The sequence below is a fragment of the Gallinula chloropus genome, assembly GCF_964237585.1.
Source record: "Gallinula chloropus genome assembly, chromosome: 5".
Taxonomy (NCBI): domain Eukaryota; kingdom Metazoa; phylum Chordata; class Aves; order Gruiformes; family Rallidae; genus Gallinula; species Gallinula chloropus.
Window position 1 is genome coordinate 52,993,923 of NC_140090.1, and position 17,760 is coordinate 53,011,682.

Here is a 17,760-nt window from a genome sequence, read left to right on the forward strand (position 1 = left end):
TGCATCCCCTGACACGTCCTGTACCTAATCTTCCTCATCTGCCTTGTTTTGTTGCAGGTGGGGAGGGCGGCCTGGTATTGTCTGAGGGTTTGAAGCAGCCCCGAATGCTGGCTGACTTCAAGACATGCCGCACAGAGACATACTGGGGCTGTGAGGTCTAGGCAGCCCTCCTGAGAGGTACCCTGGCTGCTGGGCTGCTCTCCCACCAGGACAGGGACAATGGGAGAGGGGAGGATACAGGGGAGGGATTGGGGTGGGTGGTGATGCTGCCTCGTCCCGGGGCAGAAGAGGCTCTGGTGGGGCACGGTCTGACCGGTCTCTGTTAAGGTAACACCGGCCACTGCGCTGCTGTGGGCCGTCCTGGCGCTGGGAAGCTCAGGGGCCAGACAGATTCGGGCTGAACCAGCACCGATCCCCTTCCTGCCCCGCCTGGAAGTGACAGGCAGCCGTCTCGGCAGGTCCCGAGGGCGGTGCGGGACCGGGACCGGGACGAGGAGGCCGAGGCCGCGCAGCAGCAGCCGCCTCCTCTCAGCCGCCGTGGACTACGGCTGCTGCGCCGCAGCCGGCAGTTTGGCGTGCTGGCTGTGTCGTGATGCGGAGTGATCCCCTACACGCGCGGTTCTCTCCCCCGCTCCGCTTCCGCGCCGGCGGGGAACCCCACTGCCCCGCTCAGCTCCACCGCCACCCCGCACCCGCCGCCATGACGACGACGGCCACCGCCCGCCCCCGCAGCCGCTCCGCCGCGCCGCCAGGGGGCGGTGCGAGGGCAGCGCTCTCGCGAGAGCGGTGGTGGGTCGGCGGGCAGCTGCAGCGGCCGCGGGCCGGAGGGAGAGGGCCGTGCCGGCAGCCGGTAAGCGCGGCCTCGCTGGGCGCCGCTGCCGCCGTGGCACGGGCGGAGAGGGGCTGGGATGGGGGGTAGTGACCGGGCCGGGGCCCTCTGCGCGCTGATTGCGAGCGGGGGGGACGGGGACGGCGGCGGCACGCGAACGGACACGCGTTTCCCACCCGCGGGCGGGGCGGCTGCGTGCCGCTGGCTCCTGTGGGGGCTTCTCTCGGGAGCCCCGGCGGCGCCGCCGGCTGCGGGCTGGCTGAAGGGAAACGCGCGTCGCTGCTGTTGGGGACGTGGCGGTTGTACCCCGCGCGCCGTGGCGCTGCCGGGCCGGGTTTCCGGGCGGAGCGCTGCTGGGCCCGGCGTGCCGGGTGGTTCTGGGCCCGGGCAGAGCCCCCGAGCCGTTCGGCGGGAGCTGAGCTGCCCTGTCCCGCGGGCCGGGCGGGCACGGCATCGCTCTTTGGACGCGGCCCAGGAGTAACCGGCTGAAAGGCGTCCGGGTTGCCCATCTTGGGTCGGGTTTGGCCGAGCAGGTCAGTCAGGAAAGGGTGATTCTGAGGCGGAGGGCTAACGCTGACCGAGTGCCCGGGCGCCTTTGGGGTTTGGTTGGGGTTTTTTTTACTAATCTGGCTTTTTTTTTTTTATGCCCGAGAGAAGTGGAGGTGCTGTCAGTCCTAAGGTCACCCCCCTCCTGAGCCGAGAAGTCAGAACCTTTGTGGGCAGCTAGCTGTGCGCTGCAAAGGTTGCCGCCGCAGTCACAGCCTAGGTCAGAAGGGAGCAGGAGCTGTCGTGCACCGTGCCTGCTGAAAACAGCCCTTGTTAGGTAAGTGGTTTGAGCCAGAGCTTTCAGGGATTTTGTTACTCGTTCCTTCAGCTTTTGAACTCGGTATTTGTGTCTGGGATTAAAGGGAAAAGCTGGCAGAGAAACAAGATTGCCTTTTGACAGGGTGTTAGGTATGCAGTCATGGGAGAAGAAGAAAGCTAACAGTCATTTAAAAAATGCCATTCATAACTGTGCAAGTACATAACGTCGTACTCGTGGCCATATGAAGAGTGTGGCAATGCTATCTGTGGGGCCATTCGCTTCAAGCAGAGAAGGGATTTGTCAGGTGTTTTCCAAGGGTTTTTAAGGGCAGAAGTGTGAAAGATGGTTGTGTTGCAGTGTAAAATCTGTGTTAAGATAGCACTGTGTCTTTTCTGCTCTGGGATTGTGTGTAATTATGTTATAGCAATTTCAGGCCTACGTATATTTGGTGATTTTACTTAAGTGCTTGCAGTGCTGTATTTCAAAATATATTTACAATTAGTGGAACAAAAAGATGATCAGACTTCTTGACTCAGCTGCCCAGCTGAGAACGAGACTCTGGAACCCAGCTCTGTTTAAGCTGTCTGGGTGGGTGTGCTTTGCGTACCAGCTGGCCTCTTTCAGGGCTAAAATAGACTGAAAAGGCAGTAGTGTGTGCTCGGGTTTGTGGCACCTATCCCATACAGTGTAGGTACATGAGACCTACTGGCATTTTAGAAGGTGTATCACTGGAAAATTTTTAAACTGTTATTTCTTCAGATGTCACTTTGTCTTTTATTTGGAACTGTTGGAGGTTGTCTTTTTCTGCTTGTGGCTTACAAATTACAGTGGTACCCACTTGTTTTGGAGTAAAATATTTCCCCCAGCAGAAGCTTCACACAGATACTGGCTCACAATGTTAATGCTGTACTGTATAAAATGCTTGTTATGTTTGGATGTAAAATGAACTTTCTGAGATTCAGCTCATGTACTTACAGTACTTCACTCCCTGACCACAACTCCCACGCACCTAATTTGGGATAGTTACTTAAGAGGAACTACTGTTTTTTGGTGGAGTAAAATGGAAATTAAGAGGGATTCTGGTTCAAACAAGCCAGCTGTTTCAAAACCACATCAAGTCAGGTCAGAGAGACCTTTGGAACAGTCTTGTCCTACCAGCTGAAAAAAATCGTCCCATATTTATAAATAGAGTCTTTTTGACGTTCCTGTTAGCAGTTTTTCCATCCACAGCACAAGCGTCTTTTTAAGGTTATTTAACACCAGTTTGAAGTGGAAAACAGTGGTCTGCCCAAGCAGCAGCCAGTGGGGATGGTTGTGCTGACAGGGGAGAGCTGGTAAAACCAGTTTTCTGCTGGCATGTTAACGGAGGGTGTAGGCAGGAAGGGTTGTCTGCTCCCCAGCTACAAGGTATTTAATGAAAATCTGAAGAATTATTATTTGTCCCTCAGTTTCTGATCTACAAATGAAAGCAAAAGAAGACAAGTGCAGGAAGTCACACCTCAAGGGGTGGAGGGTACGCAGCTGATTTGAAGACTGGGATATTGTACAGGGCACTGGAAGAAGCAATACTGTAACCAGAAGGTTTGGGGGTAGGGTCTTTGCAATGACATGCCCCCTGTAAAGCTTTTGGTGTTCATAGAAACAGCCAAAAGTCTGTCTGCAAGGACTGGTAGTTACTTTTCAGTTGGGAGCAATATTTCCCTGCCTCACTCGTGCTGTTGTTTGGGTTCTGTGACTGATTTCACGCAGATAGGTGTGTGTGTGCTCCCCTCCTCTCTGCGTCCAGTTGTGGAAGCAAGAGTAGGCACGGTAAGAATTGGCTGTGTGTTGTTTCAGCCCCTCCAGGGGTTTAGCTGCACCCCAGCAGTGCATAACCAGAAGGGTTTCCGCAGCTTTACAGGGACGGTGCTGGACAGGGGAGCCCCTCGGTGCCCGGGTTTGCGCGGGCAGGGGCCGGGGGCTTCCTCTGGCTGCCAGAAGCTCGCAGCCCTCCCAGCCCCTGCTGCTGCAGCAGAAACACGTGCCGAGCGTTCCGCGCTCCCTGAGCTTTGTTGCATTTTCCGCATGAAAAAGGCGCATCGCCAGGCTTGGGATGTTGCAAGAAACTGTGGGTTTCTTGCAAAACGTTCTGGTTTTGCGGTTTAAAACTGCCCTGTGGGATGCGGGAGGACACTCGGTACTTCAGCCGAGAGGACGGGGGAGGGGAGCCACGGCCCTGCCGCCGCCTCCTCCTCCATCCCCGGCGGGAGCGCAGCGGCTGTGCTTCGGCCCCCCCTCCAGAAAGGCCTGCCCAGGTCGGGGCCCCCCGGGCCGGCTGCGGCGCCTCCCCCCGCCCGCCGCCTACGTGCGGGCGCGGCGGGGCGGGGCGCGGCCTGGCCGCCTCGATACCGCGCGGCGAGCGGGTCGTCCCCCGCCCGCGCTCGGCGCTGCCCCCGGCCCTTCCCCCGCCCGCCAGCGAGCATTCGGAGCGGGGCTGGCGGCGGGGCCGGACGCGGCTCGCTGGCGGGGCTCCGCAGGCCGTGCTTCCGCGGAACGGACGGGGACGGCTTCCTCCGCGGGGCCCTCGCGGAGTGCAGGTGATGGGGAGGGGGTGTGCGGTGCGTGCGTGCCGTGTGCCCGCGGTGGGATACCTGCGTGCGGGCTGCAGCCCTGGGTCTCGTTGCAGAAGTGACTGTGTTCTGATGCCGTTCAGCCTGAGCGTGTGGTCTCCGCTGAGTCAGAGCGTGGGACCTGCAAATGGCTTAAACTTAGCGCTGTTTGGTGATAACTGGGGTGCAGGGAAATTAGTGGCTGCCCCCACTTGTTTTGCTTAGAGGCTCGTGGAAGTTGAAAGGGAGGGTGGACTGACTCTTATCCTCAAGTATAATGTTAGTTTTGTTGGCTGTTTCCTGACAAAGCCTAAGAACAGCCATTTTATGAGGGCTGGCTGGCTGGAGGAAAGCAGTGTTGATTCTCTCTCTGTACGTTTTGGAGAGAGACTCTTGGAATCAACTGGAAACCAGAAAAGCAACAAGCACGAGTGTTTTCAGAGCTCATTAGAGCTGCTTACGTAAAGTTTCTTAGATTTGACTTTGCCAGTATGAAGTTGGTAATGCAAAGTGAAAAAGTAAATTCATAAATGACAATGCTGTGTACTTTGGACTTGGTGTTTGTAGATACACAGCTTAACACAATTTTCACAAGAACCTTTTAAAGTACAGTATCTGCTGTGCAGGCAAACATGGCAATTACATTTAGCCTTTTAGACTTTGATTTGGTTGTATGTAAGAGTATGATAAACGAAATAATAAGGAGCAATATTTTTTTTGTTTACTTTTGAGCATATGACAGCTTTTTATATCTGTAACATCCTTGCTTTCTTGGCTGGATATATCTTTGTCTCTGCATTAATGCTTGCAGTTTACATCTGAGAGTTAGGGCTCCCACTTGTGTTTTACTGTAGGTTATAGATGACAGAGTTTACAAGCAAGAAAAACATCTAAGGGGTGTTGTGAAGAGAAAGCTTACCTTTTTTTGGGGATCACTAGCAAGGTGAAGATCATGAAACCTTACAGAACTGAACCTGTGAATGAATCAGAGTATGAAAATACAAGGACAAAATGGATATTCATAGCACTGAATGGAGAGTACTGTACATTGGACTTACGCACCCTGGCTTACTTGGTGTAGAATTAGCATAAGCTTAAGGAATCAGGACAAGTTTACATCTCTTGTAGTTGTGCTCTGCACTTCCTAGAAGGTTTGATGTTATGGCAAGGGTGGGATTGAGTTGTGCACAGGGGCTTGGGGTGGCTTCTCTGCCTCCCCTGTGTCTCATGGCTGGGAACACCTGGGAGATGGGAAGCCCATGGTGTGGAGGGAACTGAGGGAGTTGCAGCCTTTGCTGCTGCCTGACAGCAAACCCTCCTCTTTCTGTCAGTTTCCACTTGCAAGCCAGTCCTAGCCCTCAGCTCTGAAATGTGGAGCTTATGTGGGTCTTGGCTGTAGGATTTTCGGGATGTAGTTTATGGCATCACGGTGCTTAAGAATTGCAGACTAAGTAGCTGCTCTGTGGCTGTCTTGTCATATTCAAAATACTCAGCTCCCTCCAGAGGAGTGGTAAAATTTATTAAGTATTTAAAATGACACATGTGTATACTTGAATTAGTTCTGCTGGGAATTTCCATGGCTGCCATCGCCGAAGTCCTGTTTTAGATAGAAAGTTTGCTAGGACTCTTTAGTTAGTGCTTCAGGAATCCTATGCAACTAACAGGGAAATTGAAACTCGATAACAAAGTACCCACCTCTTAGGAAAAAATGGTGATGCTTCCCATTCTTACTAAAAATCCACGTTTAGCTCTTTTCCTTTACTTTCACAATCCTTACCAACTGGTGTAACTTCCCTAGAAATTCTATGTCCAAGCCCCTATTACTTGAGGGGATGTTGATGCTGAGTAAGTGACCCTGGCTGTGCCCACCACAAAACTAGGGGGTAGCTGTTATAAGCAGCGCTTGGCGTTTCAGCTGACCGCACTGTTCCACAGCTTCCCTCCTTTACGGGAGCCAATTGATTTGCCTGCAGCTGACAAAAGGGTAAGCATCCCCCAGCTCCTGTAGAGATACCGGATGTTTCCCAAAGCAGGCCCGAGCTTTTGGAGTTTGCTGGCTAGGCATAAAAGCCAGAGGAAGCTGAACTGGCAGGAGAGGATTGCCTAAGCTTCTGCAGTTGAAGCTGTTGTCAAATGACTGTTGGTTTTCCTGCCGTTGTGCAAATTCTGTTGGCCGAGGAATTTGAGAGGCTATTGCTGCTGCTGGAGAAAGCTGTATCTGCTTTTAGAAAACCTGCACCAGTGAAGGGCCTTAGGGGTTTTGGGGTTGTTTTTGTTCGCCTTTATAGTGAAGTAGAGCAGGTGACTCTTCATATGATGCCCACCCTCTTCCGATAAAGGGGAATAGAAATTATTGAGAAATTCTTGTTCCTCGTGTTTCAGGAATACTTCCAGGATGAGCCCACCGCAAGATAGAAGTAGAAACTCCTGCAGCATTGAGCCACTGGCGAAGTGCCTCCAAGCAAAGAAGGACTTGGAAACGGCTATATCTGGAATTGTCAAAGCTGAACAACAGATTAAGGACAACTGGCGGGAGGTAATGTAAAAGTCTGTTTCAGTAACAGACATTTTTTACTGTTCTGGAGTACTTGCTATCACAATGGCGGCCTGAAATTTTCCTAGAGGCTTGCAAGCATTTGCTGTGCATTTCGGTTGTGCCCTTAATAAAGGTATTCCTGTATTAGTAGCTGAGGCACACAGAACTTGCTGGAGTTGTTGGCTGAAGCACCCGAAGAGAGGGATAATTGTGAATAACATTGTTCTTTGACACTTCTTTAAAGGTAGCCCAGGGACTTCTACTCACTTGCATCGTGCAGCGCTGTGTGTGACTGTGGTTAGTTTTCTTGAGAAACAGGTCACTCCAAAACAACCCCCACTTAGTGGGCACCAGCACTGCAGGCGCTCGTTCCTAGCTCAGCAGATGTTCTGTAAAAGACCCGTGTTACCTTGCAGGTGAAAGCCAAGATCCACAGCCACATAAGCCGGCAGCTGGAATGCCTGCGCAGCCGGGAAGTTTGGCTGTTCGAGCAGGTGGATCTCATTCAGCAGCTGAAGGAGGAGGCCTTGCAGCAGCAGGCACAGCAACTCTACTGGGTAAGGTTTGCTTGTAAGCTGTTGCACTGGCATTTTCCAGTAAACTTCGGCTTTGCAAGTATGTCCTCGATTTTAGTCTTGGAAGGTGAGCCAGTAACATGTGCTTTGTCTTCCGTGCAGTATTTGGGACAGTTCAATTGCCTGATTCACCAGCTGGAACGTTCCTACAGTAACGAACTGGCAAACCAGATTTCAGCCTGTCTGGAGAGGTAAGTGTGGTTTATGACACAAATTAGTGCAATTGGTATTTATTTTGACTGAAGAATTTAATCTGGGGGAGGGTGTTAATCCTAATAGAACTAAAAATGGATCTGACTCACTGTTTCCACATTTCTTTAATGGTTCCTAGCAATAAGATCTTGAGGGCAGTCTGAGATACGATTTCTCCCATCTTTTTTCTTTTTATTGGTTGATTGATAAAGCAAGATGATAGTGCCCAGTGGAGGTACTCATCTGTGCAGATTATTTCAAATAGTATTTGTTGATGGCAGTTGAAGTAAGAAGGGGAAACTTGTGCTTTTCTGGCTGCTTGTTCTGATCTTGGTTTGTGGATAGGTATCTCGTTATGCAAGTATGAAAAGCATGGTGTCCAATTAGCGCTAGGTCATTTTGGAGGCCTTTTTATGGAACAACAGATTGCCAAAACATGACAAATTAAGATTTCCACACCCCCTTTCCCCTGTAACTATCACCTTACTCTTTCAGACTGGGAAGTCTTACTCTTAAACCAGAGGAATCTTCCATCCTGAATTTTGAGGCTGACACATCTTACCTTCGTCAGGCAATTACCTCATTTGGTTCAATTAAAACAATGGTAAGCACTGAGACTTTGTTGCATTGAAATATTTGGAGGGGGGGATAATTTTTTGAGACAGTGCAATTATATTCCAAGTGATATTTCTACTTTTAGTTATAGCATGAATGGAATGTGTGTAAAAGTCATAAAATTCTCTGTGGTTTATTAATTAGTGTGTAGTTCTGACTTCAACTGGGTTCAGAACTAGTTATGTGTTATTTTAATGTATTTTGGGTGAGACTGATTGAATTATGATTATTTTCTTACTGTGCTCCAGCAATCGAAAATGAATGTTACAGTTTTCTTCAGTATTAGCAGTTATACATGGTAGATGGCTTTCTGTGATACACTACTTAGATAAGAATCCCAAAATATTCCTCTCTCATGTATTATTGGAGATAATTCTCTTAAGGGAATACTGCTGAAGGTAGTATTTTTACAGGAAATCTTCCTCCAGTCTGCTTTTATATGTTGATGAACTTGTTAGGCACAAAGAACTGAATGGTTTTACTTGTGCTTCTGCTTTGTTGTAGAATTCATCCTAGAAACTGGACAAAGCTCAGGTTTAAATTAACTTTTACTTTTCTTCCCTTACAGCAAACCTCAGAGAGAGAGAATACTTCTCCCTGGTTCCCAGGGCAGAGCTGTGCCCTAATGAACTGCGAGCAGGTAAAATTAAGATTTGTATATGTGAACATTTAACTGTATGGAAGGGGAAGGGAGAACTCAAGTGCATGGTGTGTTAGCTTCCTGGAGTAATGCCTTCCACTGGTTTGGCAAGATGCTTTGGTAGCCAGTAGCAGCCGCTGAGGTGAGCACTAGTGATGTGATGCTCTGTCTGCTCCAGGAACAGACATGTAAGAATGCAGTGTGGAAGTGAATTTGGAATGTGGCTGTCAGTCAGAAGACTGTAATTGAATTCCTTGATGCTGCCAAGTCAGGGCCTTGAACACCCTGATTCCTGTTAGTGCAGAGAATCACGGGAAATCTTTTGTTGAGCTCTGCACAGCAACAGTGCCAGTGAAGGAGGGTCACAAAGTAGTAACAGGACTTGTGGCCAGAATGGTGGTCACAGCTGGGTTACACCTACCAGAACTGTGTGTTGTTCCCTTTCCTGGCACTTGCACTCTGAAGAATCTGGGACCACAAAACCATCTACGGTGAGAGAGAGAGGAGGTTTGCTGTAAGGAAAGAAAAGTAAAAGTTAATCTAAATCTCATCTGTCTGCGAGCCTGAAGTCATACAGGCAGATGAAGATTTACCTTTCCCTTAATTACAAGGGACTGGGTTTCCTTTTGGTTCAGAAATACTGGTGTGTGTTTTGATGCTCACCATGGACTGCCTCAGCTATGACGACTCGTAACCAAGAATGTTCTTTCTCAGCAGAAAGCACTGTGTGGGACAGTGGGTGCCTCGCTCTCCGACTGGCTGCTTGGAAGCAGACCCGCGGGGGTCTGCCAGGCTCCGTATATTCCCAGCACCAATCTGGAGGAGTGGGTTACGCAGAAATGCGTGTCAGAGCCCAGCCAGGTAAAAGCCCTGTAGGCACCAGCCAAGTTCCTAATAAAGGGGAAAACACAATATCCAATTGCAGGTGGAATATGGGGGGATCAAACCTCCCATGAGTCTCTTCACTCTGCCTTGTCTTTGATTTGACACTTTTACAGTCACAGTCAGGATGCTTCAAACTGTAATTGTGCCAACAGTTCCTGAGTGTTGTCCTTAAGCATTAACAGGTGTGTTTCAACGTGTCTTTACCAGGATTTAAATTCTCCCAAAGTGTGCTACTTTGAGCAAGCCTGGGGAAACCTGAAAGATTTGGAAGACTGGCTCCTGCAGAATCAACAGCGTGATGTTGCTGAGAAGGCAGACTCCCCCGGACGCAAGGACTCCACCTCTACTCTCAGCTCGTCCTTTTCTGCTGTTGAGAAGATGGAGGAATTGGAACCCCTCGAGCAAGAAGAGATGGACCTTTCTGACTGGCTTCTTACTCCGGACACAGAAAATGGGAGTGGTGCTTCAGATGAGAAGTGGAAGTACGAATTTAAACCCTTTAGGGAAGAATTTAATTTCAGTGACTGGCTCCTGAAGGCTGAAACACGTACCAGTTGTTGTGGCCAGATCAAAAGTGTGGAGATCGAGAACCTGGGAAACCTCAAGTGCCTGAATGAGCATCTTGACGGAAAGAAATCGCCCACTACAACTGCTGTAAGTTCTTGGCTGCTTCAGCATCCCCAGGCCCCGTTTAAGGTGGAAGATGTATGCAAAGCTAACGAGCTGTGTGCCAGCTTTTCAGAGTGTGTGTGTGATGAAAACTGTGGGAAAGAGGCTCTGTGTAAATGGCTCCTCAAAAAAGAAGGGAAGGATAAAAATGGAGTTCCCGTCAGCCAGAAAGATGTACCAAACCCTGAGCAGGAGAAGACAAAGCCTGACACCAATGCCTGGCTTAACCCCACACAGCAGCTCGCAGGGGAACCCGTCAGTGCAGAGAAAGCGGATTTTTCAGCAGAGGTCGCAGAGCCCTTGAAAGTGTTGCTGGAAAGGCCTCTGACGAGCTGGCTAGCCAAGCCCGAGCACCATGCGGAAAGTGCAGAAGAAAAGGCGAGTAGGGAAAAAGCAGATGTGAGTTCCAAGAGTCCTTTCCTAGATCTCTTGGCTCCGTTCCACCTCCCCTTGAATGTAAACAGCTGGGTGTTGACTTCAAACAACCTAGAAAATGCCAACTCACCTCCAGCAGAAGATAAATGGCTTCTACGCAAGAAAGCACAGGTGAGTGTCTGTGTCTTAGGTGCACGGGATTATTGTTTCACTGCCTTTAATTCCTGCCTTCTCTTCCACATTTCTTCTGGATAATGCTAGATGAAGATCTTTAGGCTTCTTTGCTCTTTTAATGAGTTCAGTGATTAATACTTAATTATCTAAGTAGATACGGTCAGCGTTTAGCAGAAGAAAAGGCAATTTTGAAGCACAGCTGGTCTTACTAAATGAAGAAAGCATTAATCTCCCAGGCTCAGGAGTCACTTTACTATTTTCTTTGCGAATGCTTGGCAGGATTTGAAGATGTGTCAGAGTGTGTTTATGTTTGGAGATCAGTAATCAAGGTGACTTCTCTTCTCAGGACTTTGGCCTCCCTACAGTTTGTGACCTTTTTGCCTGTATGAAACTCAGTGGAGATAAAGACAAATGGCTGCACCGCACTCCTTTACAGGTAGGACACGCACACAGAGTGCATTAGAACAGCCGAGCACAAACGTTACTCGGGGGTATGGCAGCCAACTGGTGTCTTCAGAGTCCTCTGTGAAGAATTGTGCTTTTCTCCCCATGTACCTTTGCAACAGCTTGGACTATTCTGGTTTTTCATTGTTCCTCCCCTTTTGATTGCAAGCTAGTGTGGAAATTACTTCTGTTCTTGAGTAAATCAGTCTTCAGCTGATTGGTACTTGGTAAAATCTTGGTAACTTCTGTTGTAACTGGAACATGCAATTAATGTTGTTAAGTTTCCAGGCAATTTCTTTCTTATCTCAGCAGTGTACTTACAGCTGGCGTCAAGTTTCTTCTGCCTGCCAAGATAATTCTTTATCATTTTCTTTGATGAATTTCAAAAACAAAGTCCTTCCTAGCAGTCCTGTCTTTATAAATGTTGTGTTGTTTTGGTTTTTCCCCCAAAGTGTTGATTTCTGTTTGTTAAAGAGAATAATTCCATTTTAACTTTGTTTAGATGTGAAGAACTGGAAGCAATGAAGTCATCCCCTTCGTGCTGATCTTTGGCACATGATGCTGAGTGACTGCAGCCAGTGAATTCCTGGGTTTGTGTTTGTCCGTCTGCTTTTTCTTCTAAAACTATAACAAAGATTACTCCTACGACAAGTTATGGTGCAGGAGATGCCTTTTTCTTATGATTAATTCTGCAGTGTGAACCCACTGAGCAATCTTGATACTATAGAGGTGTTAGTAAATCTGTATCTGTTTTGGGACTACATGAATCTTCTTTTGTGGGCTGTTGCTGTAAGTACATTGAAGCCGGTGCAAGCACAAAGTGCAAACCCTTTCTGGTGCTGTGAAAAGTCCTCCTTTGGCAGTGACCTCCGAAGTGCTGGCATTCCTTCCAGCTGCTGCAGCAGCTTCATCATGAGTGGGGTTCTAGCTGGCTTGGATTGCAGGGTAACTCGGGCTGTGTTTGGAAGCAATTTCTTCTATTTAGTAGTTGCTGATTTTTAAAGGTTTCACTTGCATCTGGTATTGATGTGTCCCCCCAGCTGAGTATTTAGTCCAGATCTTGAAAGACGTGAATTTATAGGACCTGAGAGTTGGTAACTGTTTTGAGTGAAAACAAATTTCTTGCAAAACTTCGAGCCATTCCGAACCCAGGGTGGGGTTTTAATTCTTATGCATCTGTAGATCGGATCCTACCGTATCCCCAGCATTTAGTAACTATTTGAATGTCACTGAAAACGCTGCAAGATGGAATGTGTATGTTCCTGCAGTTGTAGATGATTCATAATGACCTTTTATTGCCTAAACCACTGACAAGCAGGCATCTTAGCCATGTCATATTTAGAGGTAATATTTGGGGAATTTGATGCCTTCTCATCAGGTTGATGTCATGCTGTTTTATTGGGAACACTAACTTGGCAAATTGCACAGCTCCCCCTGTTCCATTTTAAAGATAGGTAAGCTGTGTATTTCCATGGTGTTACACAAAGAAAGTGCTGTCAAGTGACTGATCCCTGTAGCTGAGGACATCATGTGAGCAGCACCTCTTCAGGTATTGCCCAGTTTGAGGAAGGAGTGTGGAGATGGTAGGTGGAAATGTGGATGACTTCTGTCGGCCTTTATGAAAAACAATGAGGTTTCATGGTTTCTGGTGCAACTTCTCTTACTTAAACCACCCATGGGGACTAAAGAATGGCCGCCTCCTCTGCGCATTGCTGCAGCCTGCCCAGGGATAGAAGTGATTTCAGTTCTTCACAGCACCCTAGAAAAGAAATGATTGTTATCACTTTGCAGTGTGAACACATTCCTGCCTGACAGAACCTGTGTGTTTGGTTAAAAATACATTCTTAGCCTGATAGGGGGGTACTGCACCCCTGAAACCAGAGCCCAGAAGGGCCACTTGAGGCTCTCATACTTCCGCAGTTGGAGCTTTCCGCTGGAAGCGGGGAGAGGTTTTTGAAGTTGGCTTTCCCTGTGAACGTGTCCTCGTTGCTGCATGGGAAGACTGTGCTGTGACTAACTCCAATAACAGCCTGGTGATTAGCAGTTGAGCTTAAGGCGATTGATGTGCAGCCCACCTCCTGCAATTCCTTGTAGTCGTCATTGTGTGCCACTTTGTCAATCCATTATGAGCCTTCAAAGCTTGGGGTTGTGTATTCCTCTACTTACTCAACTGACTTATTATCACTAATTGATATTTATGTAAAACATTGATTAGTCTTTTCCATTAAAAAATAATTGCAACCAAAGGGTGTGGTACGTCTCCTTTGCAAGGCAGTGACCAGAAGCTGCTGTGGCATGTTGCCTAGGTAACTTCTGCATTTGGGTGCCACCGCCGCTGTGCTGCCATCCCATCTTCGGTCTCGGCTTCCCTGCTGCTCGCAGCTGCCTGGGGTCGTGCTCTCACAGCCGCGAAGCCCTGGCACTGGGTGTGTGCTGCAGCCCACAGCTGCTCTCTCTACATCCCACGGCCTTCCCTCTGCTGCTGCAAGAAATACAGATTGAGACACAAGGTTGTTTCTTACCGCTTTGAGTACTTGGGGAGGACTTGCGGATTTTAGTGGCCTTCCGTCGTCGTCTGCCCATGGCTGCAGAACCTCTCTGGCCTGGCAGCACAACTGGAAGTTAGTTCCTCTCTGGATCTTTTGCTCTGGTTTTTGAACACCTGCCTCCCTGAACGTTTTGTTTCTCTGAGGATCTTCCATCCCTTTAACTGGTAGAGGTGACTTATTCCAGGCAGTGTAGCACAAACATTCTCATGAGACAGCAGGGGTCTGGGCCTGGCAGTCTTTCAGCCCTGGTACCTTGAGTTCCGTGTGCAGCTGTGCCTGCACAGCTTTCATAAAGGGGCGGGTGGTTCCCTGTCAGAAGCAGCCACGTGCAGCACTCCCGTACATCCACCTTGAGTATAGCTTTCGAGGACAGGGAGAACATTACCTAAGGTATTCCTTCCTTTCAAAGATAAGGAAGATAGGGGAGCCGGAGTGGAGAACACTAGTCATGGCTTCCCTGGAGCACATCTGGGAGTCATCTTTTCTCCCTCCACATGGAGCTGGAGCAGTTCCCTCCTGCTTCTCCCTCAGCAGAGTTTCTTTAACAAATTAATCCTTCAAGCTTGCATTTGTGCACAAAGCCAAACTGCTTTGTGGGGACAGCCTGGAGCTCATTTCAGGTGGGATCCCAGGCTTGAAGCAGTGGAGGGCAGGGGTGGGAAAAGTCAGTGCCTGGCAGGCCCTCACTCATGGCTCCAGTACAGACCTGGTGAGCAAAGAAATCAATGTGCTGTTTTCTCTATTTGACACCCACGGAGCCTGGGGAAGCCCCTTATCCTGCTGCAACTGGAACCAGGAGGGTGCAGCAGCAGCGGCCCCCTTCCCTAGGAGTAGTTGCTCCCTGGGCCAGGGCTGCTTGTGGGGCTCCCGGGGCCGCTCGATTCCTGGGAGCCAGATGTGCTGCGGTGCAAGTCTAACAGTGGCGCTCTGGGAAGAGGCACCTGAGGGGAACTGCTGTGAAAGTTCCAGAACGGCTGTAGTACCCAGAGGTGTACCTGTGATTCAACAGCACGGGCCAACAGAGAGTACACAAAGCTCTGCTTAAAACATACCTCTCTCCTAGCAACAATTTATTAAGCACAGGGGTAACCGTCTGCTAAAGCACAAGAAGGGAATTTTCCCCTCACTTCAGTTATGGATTAGGTTGGAGGAAACAAAGGCTCTGCCCACTGGATCATTTCTCTGCCCTAGCAGCCACTCCCTCCCCCTTTCAGAAGCAGCTTCTGCTTCATGGAGGAAGCTGGAGACTCCCACCACATGACTAGTGGTTTTTCAACAAATTCCCCCACCGGTAAGAAAAGTCACCTGCTGGCAGGGAACAGTGGCAGCAGTTTGCCTTTCTGTCCAGGAGATGACACAGAAGCAGCTTCAGAGGTTCAGAGCTTTCACTGTACAGGCTGCCTCAGACTCCCGCACTTGCCGCAGCAGCGTGGAAAACTGTCTAAGGTCTGTTAGCAAAACGAGATCACAGAATCACAGAATGTTAGGAGTTGGAAGGGACCTCCAAAGATCATCTAGTCCAATGCCCTGTCAGATCACCCAGGCTAAATCACACAGGAACGTGTCCAGGCGGGTTTGCATGTCTCCAGAGGAGACTCCCCAACCTCTCTGGGCAGCCTGTTCCAGGGGTCTGTCACCCTCACAGTGAAAAAGTTTCTCCTTGTATTAACATGGAACTTCCTCTGCTCCAGCTTGCACCTGTTGCCCCTTGCCCTATCACTGCCATCACTGAGAAGAGCCTGCCTTCATCCTCCTGACTCTCACCCTTTACATATTTAGAAACATTAATAAGGTCACTGCTCAGTCTTCTCTAAGCTGAAGAGGCCCAGCTTCCTCATAAGGGAGGTGTTCAACTCTCCATCATCTTGGTGGCCCTGCGCTGGAGTTCTGTGTCCTTCTTGAGCTGAGGGGCCCAGAACTGGACCCAATATTCCAGGTGTGAGCTCACCAGGAAATGCTGTGGCTGGCACCACAGGAACAGAAACCACTACTTTTCAAGGTGGCCAGGGTCTCATGCTCTCATTGATGTATTACTGCATGGGAGGATGGTAATTTGCTTGCCAAATCCTGTTTGCAATTTGATTTTACTTCCTTTTCTTCTTACTGAACTCGAACATACTTCTGGTCAGAACTTTGGGTAGCAACTTTGTACTGATTGCTCACATTAAATCCATGGGCATGTTATGTCTTGACATAGAGCACCATGAAGATATTCCTGTATTCCATACTTCCAATTCACCTCCCTCACTGCTGCCTCCACGCTGGCTGTATTTCACAGCTCAAGCTATGGATCTCTCCATATACACCCAGGTTACAAACCAGAGCTTGTAACAGCTCTAAACACGCAGCTGTGCCCCTGAGGTAAGCAACTCCCGGGCATCTGAGGTTATTGCAGACCAGGTGACATGCTCAGCAGTCTGAAGAGATGGCCTAGCCTTAAGGTTGTGGCAACCTGGAACTTACAAGAGCTTTTTCTGACATTATCTCTAGTGCAGCTAAAGGAGGAAAGACATTAAGTGTCATAGCTTTCCCAATCAATTAGGGGCAAAGCTCGTGGGTCATATTTCAGTCCTGAAAAACATCTAGAAAACCTAAAAGACACACTGCAAAGTTCCTGACAGTTAAAGAGCAACCCTCACCCAGCATCAGCCCCAAAGTGGCTGTCAAGTCCTTCAGCCAGTGCTGTCTGTGTGCGGGGGTACAAGTCCTACTAGCGGTCACCAAGAGACATGGGTGGGGAGGAGTTCACTGATGCCACTGGGGAAAGAAAACACACGTGTTTTCCTGATGTGACAGCACTGCACAGCTGGTGCCTATGTCACCTTTCTGCAGCCTGTGAGTAGGGACTGTGTCTGTAGTGGTACAACCCTTGAAAAATGGGGGCTAGACAGCTCGACCCTAACACCACCACAATAATAGCCCACTCAAAGCCAGTGGAACACAAGGCTCAACAAGAACCATTTACAAAGCAGGTGAGAAAACCCCATTTTCTTCCCTTTATGCTACATGTAGTTAAATGCTGCATAAAGCATCTACTTTGACCTGGTACCCAAGCAGAGATAATTGAGTTCAACTGTGAAGGCTTGTTAGCTAGAGCACTTGCTCTATAAAAAGCCAGTCTCAGGAGTCACCTCCTCCTTAAGAAGCTTCCTAGCAAAGCAGTGTTTCTTCTCAGAAGGTACCACTTTCCTCTACTGCTCCTTTTGCTGTTTTTGTTTGGTTGCATGTGTTGTAGGTGTCGAGAGCTGTTTCAGTAGGGACCACTTAAGGCCAGCCCTTGCTTTGCACTCAGTTGTCCACTGAGTTTCTTGTTTTTCCCTTGCCCTGCCTTCATGTTATCTCAGACCCGTGTAATTATTTACCTGTTTAATTATTTAACAAATGAGGGAGTTGTTATACAGTAACTCTAATTACTGAACTAATTCACCGCTTACTGTTGATCTGCAACTACTGCTTGGTACAGAGTTTAATGCTGGAGAGGGTGTAGGCTCATTATGTGCCCTTGTTTTGCCAATAACCTGCAAACAGGACTTAGGGATGAAAAATGAAAAGTCCTAATGGGTACTGAGAGGAGTAGTTACACTGATTGGTTTCTGACTGTTAGCTAAAGGAGTTGTAAGATCCTAGAGCACCCAAACACTTTGATAATCTTGTCAGCTGTTCTGTAACAACAACCAGTTCCTTATTTATTAGAGCAAACAAGGGAGCAGAGTGAAGCTCTGCTGTGCCTCAGCATCACCTTGCATCAGGAGATGATCAGCTGATTAGTTCACTTCCCCTCACCCACGAGCTCCCCCAGGATTTTACCCTACGGGTCCTTCAAAACACAGCTGTCAATAAGAGGTCAGTGCCTACACTTCTGCCTTATCAGGAGCAGGAACAGC

The 17,760-nt window shown here is 48.9% G+C and overlaps 1 protein-coding gene across 3 annotated transcripts; it reads left to right on the forward strand.

Moving 5' to 3' along the window:
- The first annotated feature begins 813 nt into the window (after nt 1-813).
- On the forward strand, nt 814-13,567 carry NCOA4 (nuclear receptor coactivator 4). Of its 3 annotated transcripts, XM_084265248.1 has the most exons (11): nt 814-850; nt 1,487-1,652; nt 6,605-6,758; nt 7,175-7,315; nt 7,436-7,524; nt 8,021-8,129; nt 8,709-8,780; nt 9,498-9,641; nt 9,873-10,880; nt 11,230-11,319; nt 11,830-13,567. In XM_084265248.1, exons 3-11 carry the CDS (start codon nt 6,618-6,620, stop codon nt 11,833-11,835), a joined length of 1,800 nt encoding a protein of 599 aa, XP_084121374.1. In that variant the 5' UTR covers nt 814-850; nt 1,487-1,652; nt 6,605-6,617; the 3' UTR covers nt 11,836-13,567. The 3 variants fall into 3 exon arrangements, with proteins under 3 accessions (XP_084121374.1, XP_084121373.1, XP_084121375.1); XM_084265247.1 differs by lacking the exon at nt 814-850 and having other exon boundaries at nt 1,401-1,652; XM_084265249.1 differs by lacking the exons at nt 814-850; nt 1,487-1,652 and adding an exon at nt 4,195-4,210.
- Nucleotides 13,568-17,760: the final 4,193 nt, after the last annotated feature.